The following is a 7927-nucleotide window of genomic DNA, read 5'->3' on the forward strand; positions in this document are numbered from 1 at the left end:
GACCCTGGAACGAATGGTCTTCAGCAGGCTCAGCTGGTACCAAGAGAGTACCGGTTTTTTCCCGACCGCAATGATGGGGTTTCACCCAGGCCGGTCGTTACTTGATAGTATCCTTACCCTCGTCAGTGAAGTGCAACAAGCTCGTGCGGATGGCTTCCTGTCCGCCGCTGTATTCCTAGACGTTAAGAAGGCATATGACAGTGTGCAACAGAACGCAATTTTGCGAGCACTCCAAGATGCAAACGTAGGTGTTCTCTTCCCGCCATGGCTCCGAGACTCCCTCACAGACCGCTCTCTTTTTGTACGCACTACGGACGGGGATACTGCTTCGCACCACGTCCAACGAGGTGTCCCTCATGGTAGCGTACTCAGCCCCCTGTTGTTTAATCTCGTCATGGCCTCCCTTTCAGCACAGCTGCAAAACACACTCACGTTACTCTCTATGCGGACGATATTTGTATTTGGACATCTGCCATTCGTTGTGATGCGATCCAACGTCGTCTGCAAGGTTCCTTGGACACACTATGTCAGTATCTCGCCGACCGAGGCCTAACGATCTCACCTGCCAAGACTGTAGCCATTGCCTTTTCAATGAAGTCCTTTCACAAGTACCCGTTATCCCTTGCTGGGTCGCCCGTCACATTTGTCTCAACCTGCCGTTACTTGGGTTTTACCGTTGGCCGTGGCTTGACATGGTCTCCTCACGTGAAGACACTTGTTGCCAAAGCTTCAAGCCTGGTTAGCGTCCTTAAGCGTGTCGCAGGTGCGTCCTGGGGCCCCTCCTGCCGTGACCTCAACCGAGTCCATATGTCTCTTCTCTTGGGCACGCTACGGTATAGTCTCCCTTTCGTCCATGGAATCAGCCCCACCCAAGACCGAGAGCTTCTCAACCTTCAAGCCCGCAGCCTCCGTGTCTGTCTAGGGGTCCCTCGGACAACGGAGACCTACCCCGTCCTCGCAGAAGCTAGAGAACACCCTATTCCTACTCTACGAGACTCAGCCACCCTTCCCATCCCCTTTGTCAGATTGCAGAAAGCTGCCCTGCTTCCGCCTTCGGTACTGCGGTTGCCCGCCTAAGCGATTATCTCCCGCCCGCGACATCTTCTCCCTCCTTTGCGCCTGTGTGGACTCTTGAACGCCCCGTCATTGAAACTGCAATCCCGGACCTTCCTCGAAAACACGAAGCTCCTCCAAGAGTAGCCCATCAGCTCTCCTTGGCACATATCAACTCCACTTACCCTTGCTGTCGTCAAATCTTCACAGATGCATCTGTGATGCGTGACATATCTGGGGCAGCCTTTTACGTCACAGATACGGACCAAAAACAAGCCTACACGTTGCCCTATACTGTGTCCTCTGCTGAGGCGGAACTGTATGCCATCTTCACAGCCCTAGAGTACATTGCTGGCCTACCACCTGAGAAGTCCTGGGTTGTCCTCGCTGACAGCAGGGCGTCCCTACTCCTTTTGCTGTCTTCAACCCCACCATCATACATGACCTGCCCAGCATGATCATCCAGGCATACAATCGGCTCTGTGCAAGTGGTCACGCTTTTTCTCTGCAGTGGATTCCCGGTCATGTGGGCTTATCCGGTAATTCACGTGCAGATGCGGCTGCACGACGTGCTGCACAAGTTATGACTCATGCTACGGTACATCTTCCCCTTACTGTTTCTGCTTGTTGTATGTCTATACGTCGACGGCGTGCTGCTCGGGCCCAAACGTTCAGAGCCGAGGCTGCCTCATACAACAGTTACCTGCAGTCAATAGACCCCGCAATGGACTTCGTTATTACGTGTCGCTGCACTCGTCACGAGGAATCGCTCCTATACCGTCTCCGTCTAAACGTCGCCCGCACACCGCTGCAACTCTTCAATATGAGTCAATCTAGCAGTCCCCTCTGCACTAGCTGTGGCGTGGTGGGTGATATTTCCCACTGCATCCTACACTGCCGGCAACATCTTCTGCACCGTGAGGCCCTGTGTCGTCGTCTATCCCAACTTGGCTACGGCACTATGACACTGACTACCTTACTGGGTCTCGTTCGTCAGTCGTCCTACACTCTAAAAACAGAACTTCACCGCATAGCACGTTGTGCGCCAACCATTGCCACGAATGATAGGGCTATCGCTTCTGATTCGAAGAGAGAGGTTTGCGTACGCCTTTTTTTGGTGATTTGGATATACGGGGTGTCCCAGAAAACGTGTCATTGAATTATAATAAAAAAACTACGGCACCTAGAGTCATGCGGTCAATGGCATTTGTTCTTTGTACTGGGTTTTTGCCACCTCCTCATGTGAATATCGTGTAACGTAAGTTTAATTATGTAAATTTTTGCGAGCTTAAGTCGGAAATTTGCCTAGTAAAGGTCACTTTTTTACCCCACCAATGTGAAGAGCGTGTTTAATTTAGTCAAATTAATGATAATTGACAGGGATATTCAGGAGCTATCCCATCGGAAAAAATAGCCGAACATCATGGTCTACGGAGGTCGCACAGAATAGCGCGCGATGAATTTTTCAGCGCAATCTTTGTCAGTCCGACGAAAGGAGGTTGGAAACCCAGCCCTCCCCGACATCGCAGAAAGAGATAAAACAGGCACGGCTTATCACGTCCGACTTTCGCTGGGATAATGCTTTCCCTCTCCCCATTTTAGGAACTGTTACTTTTTCTACTATCACTCTGTGGGCTGGCTTCGGAACCTCCTTTCGTCGCACTGAGAGCGATTGCGCTCAAAAAGTCATCGCGCGCTATGATCCGATGCTCCGAAAAGCATGATATTCGGCTATTTTTTTCGATGGGATAGCTCGTGAATATCACTGTGAATTATTATGAATTTGAGTGAATTGGGCACGCTCTTCATATTGGTGAGGTAAAAAAGTGACATTTACTTGGCAAATTTTCGAGTTCAGTTCGCAAATATTTACATAATTAAACTTGGAGTACATGACATTCACATTAGGAGGTGGCAAAAACCTAATAAGAACAAATGCTCTCGACCGCATGATTCTAGGTGGCGTAGTTTTTTTATTATAATTCAATGACACGTTTTCTGGGACACCCTGTATGAAAATTGCCACAAAAAGTCGAACCTTGTCAACAGCTTGTGATTGCGTGACCGTGTGTGTAACTTTTCAGATTTAGTTTTCATTTCCCTTTCTTTTCCTCTTTGTCTTTTCTTTTTTTCTTTGTCTCTTCCTTTTCTTCTCTTTGTGTTCCCCTATTCTTTTCTTTTTCCTTTACCTTTCTTTTCTTTGTCTTTTCATTTTCTTTTCCTTTCCATTTCGTCTTTTCCTTTTCTTCTTTTTCTTTTCCTCTTTTCTTCCCCCATTTACCATTTTTTTGGAATACCAAGCCGACCTCCGTCTGGCTGACCTTTCCTTTTTTTTCTTAATAAACATACCCCCCCCCCCCCCCATCATCCCGAGTGACAACGTTCTCGTCTCTGATTTGTTGAAAAGCGGGAGGCGTAGCCCATTTTGTAGCCCTGTGCATAATAGATACATAATAGGCTCCGCCTCTCGTTATCAACAAATCATGGGCGAGATCGGGATGGTTGGCTAGGAGCGTGCTATGTGCTGAAGATACGCACTTATCAAATTCATACAAAAGGTGTCACAGACAACACGTTGAAATCGCCGTTTCGAGCCGATATAGTCGGCGGGCTCGCTTGGTACAGTTCATAGCTCCTTTAAACCTCACTGTGACAGTAACAACGTTTACCAAATTTATCGAAGCACAGCACGAAACCCTATAAACAGTTTAATGCTGCGTAGTATCATTAGTACCAACTACCGACACAGTAGTCCAACGCCGACGTGTCATGTGAACATGATGGAAAGTTATTTTCAGGCTCATTTGCCTCCTAGTGACTTGTCAGGCCATGAGGGTATTCACGAGGCGACGGCTCATGAGAAGAAGGTACGTGAGGCCATGAGGGCCCTCATGAGGTCAGGGCACTGCAGGATGAGGACTCGTGAGACCATGTGGGTCCTCCCTAGGCGAAAGTACGTGAGGCGTCGTGAGGAGATGAGAGCCCTCATGAGGTGAGGACACGTGAGGATCAGGACCCTCATGAGGTGAAGATACCTGAGGCCATAAGGGTTGTGAATAGCCTCATGAGGTGAAGGCATGTCAGGATGAGGATGGTGCAGCCTCTCGGGATCCCGATGCCCTGAGGTGCTGTTTGTGAGGTCAAAATTTAAAATTGAATGTGAGGGTGAGGGCGACTGAGGTTTAGTTACTGGTGAGTGAGGCCAATGAAATATGTGTTTCGTGAGGATGAGTGAGGCCGCAGGAAAATGCCCACCTATGGTGGCTCATATAGCATACCTACAGTAATGTGAGAAAATACAGTTTTAGTGTACCGTACGCTATCGCCTTTGCGTACGTACGATATCGCGTTGGTGGCTCTGCGCACTGCGCGAAGCTCTCTTTCTATTATCGGCGTGCGCAGAACCATCAACGCTATCCCTTACGTGCGCAAAGGCCACAGCGTACGTACTGGTAAAACTCTCTATTGACTAGATCCCGTTCGACAACCTGTGTAAGCTTACGTAATCCGGTCGCCAGAAATGCTTCACCTGCATGGGACACACTACCTTAAAGCAAAGTCGGCGGTACATTTCGAGTGCAATGACATACCGATATCTTCTTGTGTTCCCGATATATCTTCGTATTCATGCTCTAAAAGACAGAACGATTTGTTTATCTCCTCCGAACAATAAAGTTTCAAAAACACAGTTTTGAATGTGCTATCAACACGTTCACTTTTGTTTTTTAACTGATTGTATGACGGAGGCCAGCCTCGTAGTGAATATAATGCAGTATGTTACCTGCTTATGTTTCGCAAATGTGAGCTAAAACAGATAGAAAATACATAGAATAACACAAATCCTAACTATTCGATTGATCTTATATAGCTTATGAAAGATAGTCAAACTGAGGAAAATTGTCGCCTAATTAACAAGTAACTAAAGAATTAACAAGAAAAAATATGATTCACCGTTATCTCACTTTATTTCTCTGTGTTCCACGCCTTCCATGTTATGGAAAGTAGCGGTAGCGGAGAAAGAGTCCGCCGCTACCCGCATTTTTAGCGGAAATACTTTTTCCGTTACCAATTTAAAATGTAGCGCTATCGCTACTCCACTAGTGAGAAAAGTAGCGAATAATGTACAACACTGCTTGTCGTAATAAATATCGTCGTCATAGCACGAATCGTTAAAGTGCTCTGTCTTGCCGAAGGGCTGAATATCAGATATATACTAACATATGCTGTTTCACTGTTACAGTGCGTGGCAGCAGCGGAAGGAGTCATCCTAGAACACACCGTTACCTCCTAGGCCTGTTTGCAGTTGTGTACCTATCAACAACAACACTACTGTCGTGACCACCAGTGGTTTTCTCCCACCAATCTGACAGCCCACCGCCCAGTTTAAGCATGACATAACATGGCTGGACAGTGACTGTGATATTGTGCCCAGATGCCGTCCTGGACAGTCTGTTACACGACTGTGACGTAACAACACGTAGTGTTCCTGCATCACGTTCAGTTTCATGCGGTAGCTTTGCTCCTCATATTATCGAGTGCTGCAGAGAATAATAGTGAGCAGCTGCATGAGACACTGTTCGAGACTATCATGGGCTAACAGGATACTCGTAGCTCGGAGCTATTTTTCTCTTTTCAGAAGGCTCAACTGACAGCAGAGGCTGACTGAAGTGTTTTCTACGGTTAACGACGGGCCTTTCCTGCACGTGCGCTCAGGTGCACAAAGTTCCACATGCACAAGAGTTCCTGCTCACATATTACTAACACCAGTAGTAGGACGCCAATATACTCGTTTGATCATGGAGAAATATACGTGTAAGATATGGATTAAACCCACTCTTTTCCATGCATATGTATGCATGGTAGCTGTTTTGTTGAACTCTGTGTGCGGTGTCGTACATGAGGGGTTAGGCAGCCTGAGTTCACTTCGTGATATGCGCTTTGGAGTCTTACGGTAACCTAACAGACAGCAGCGGAAGATATGAGATAGATTATCTCAAGGGCAGTGGCGTCACGAGATGGCTGAGAAAGAAAAACAAGAAAGGAGACAAGAAACAAGAAAGGTGGCGTAGATGTTGTAAGGTAAAACATATTGCTGGCTGTAGGCAAGCCGTGACGCGTTGTCACATTTTTCACTCTATATTTTGCTGTGGTAATAGTACTTATGTCAGGCTGCTGAAACATATGCTAGAATTGAGTGAGGTGTCCTGGATACACAACACGCATGTTGGAGAAGCACTAGGTCAACAAGCCACCCTGCGAGGAGGTTGTCACCATGGGCGTCCCCAGGATATTTTCCAAGTGGGGTTGCAAAGTGCTTCCTGGGTGGGGTGGGGGGAGTGTGCACTGGAGACGGACGTTGCGGACTGCGCAGGTATTCAGAGGTTCCTATTATGACATCTGAGAGCAATCATTACCATCTATGACTAAAGAGCGTACTATTTTCGCGAGTGGCCTTGGAGGTCCAGGGACGGCCAGTACGCCAGAGGGAGTGACAGTACGCCGCACAGCAAAAATATTTTGCATGATGACTTCGGAATGGCAGCTTGATAGATGAGACAGGGTTTCGAGCTATGTTATACATATATCTCCTCATTGCTGCCCCAAATGCTTGCGTGTTACGCAATGTGCAGGACAGTGCTAGCTGTATATTTTTCATGTGTGCATTGCAAGCATCCCCGTGAACGGAACCAGCGGTTGTCCTGTCTCGCTCCCTGTAAGGCCTACAATACTGTTGACAAAGCCAGCCTTTTCCTGTACTTGCTAAGCGCGTCTCTGGTGGTTCAGAAGCTTTAAGTGAAGAAATAAACCAGCTCTGAGTCCCTGAGTCGATTGGGAAAAGTACCGCCATCCGTTGATCTTGCCTCCTCGACATTGGGGCTTTCATGGCGGCCGTGCCATGCAAACCTACGCAGCGGCCGCCATTAAAGCTCCAAGGCCGCGCCGGGAAAGGGAAGAGATATCGCTACTTTTCCCAATCCACAGACTTTAACCTGCCCTTGATGCTCGAGACATCTGGCGGCAGAGAGCGCGTTTGCTTTCAGGGGGATCTTAAATTGGCAGTGTCTCTCCAATATGACTTTGAATCCATATTACATTTAACAGAAACTGAATATTATTTCCAAGGTCATTAAACACTGTTCTGCAGTGGATGCAGCTAGTGAAACCAGTCAGGGGTGAACTATAGCATGACTACCCATGTTTGATTTTTTTTTTTTTTTTTTTTCATACGATGTCTATCTTGGTGTGAAGAGTTTGGCTGTGCCGACATTGCGCATTTGAGAGTTGGGTGGAAGTGCTAAGCAACTCTTAAAGTGTACTAAAGTACTACTAGTGTACTAAAGGGACAGTGCATTTTATCATATCGCTTTGTCAGCTCAGACGGGGTGGCGGCTTACCCAGACACAGGACAACCTCCCTATAGACATAACCGACAGTGTCTTTACCTCACTAGAGGGCTTAGCTAACCAACGTATTCATCTGGAAAACAGTGAAAACATTTTCAAGAGATGAATAAATTTTGCGGTCATCTGTCCATCTTTTAGCGCTTTTGTACGACTTCTCAAAACTTAAAATTTCAAATCATGAAAAATTGTGCTTGCTCGCGGGTGATGCACGCTTTCAGCTCTGTGCTCGCAGCCAACGAAGCTTTCCTTGATGGAGAAAGTTTTCTTTCTTTCAATAGATCTCTACGGACGAAACTTCACGGTGACGTAATCATGTCGTTGGTAGACATAACGAAACCGAAACAGCGCGGACGGAAAACACCGCTGTTTCACAAAGCCGTACTCCTTCACGAAGGTCGAGGGTCCCTTCTTTGTATGAATGGTACACACAAATCAGGTCACGTTTTTAGTCTCTTTAGTGTCTTTATTTG

The 7927-nt window shown here is 47.2% G+C and overlaps 1 protein-coding gene across 2 annotated transcripts in view; it reads left to right on the top strand.

Moving 5' to 3' along the window:
- Nucleotides 1-5902, top strand: part of LOC135383663 (uncharacterized) — a 177315-nt gene extending 171413 nt beyond the window's left edge. For both annotated transcript variants that reach the window (XM_064613040.1, XM_064613039.1), the window contains exon 7: nt 5294-5902. In XM_064613040.1, coding sequence (XP_064469110.1) covers nt 5294-5391 — 98 coding nt within the window. In that variant the 3' untranslated portion in view covers nt 5392-5902. The remainder of the gene's footprint in view (nt 1-5293) is intronic.
- Nucleotides 5903-7927: the final 2025 nt, after the last annotated feature.

The sequence above is a fragment of the Ornithodoros turicata genome, chromosome 2, assembly GCF_037126465.1.
Source record: "Ornithodoros turicata isolate Travis chromosome 2, ASM3712646v1, whole genome shotgun sequence".
NCBI classification, from domain to species: Eukaryota; Metazoa; Arthropoda; class Arachnida; order Ixodida; family Argasidae; genus Ornithodoros; species Ornithodoros turicata.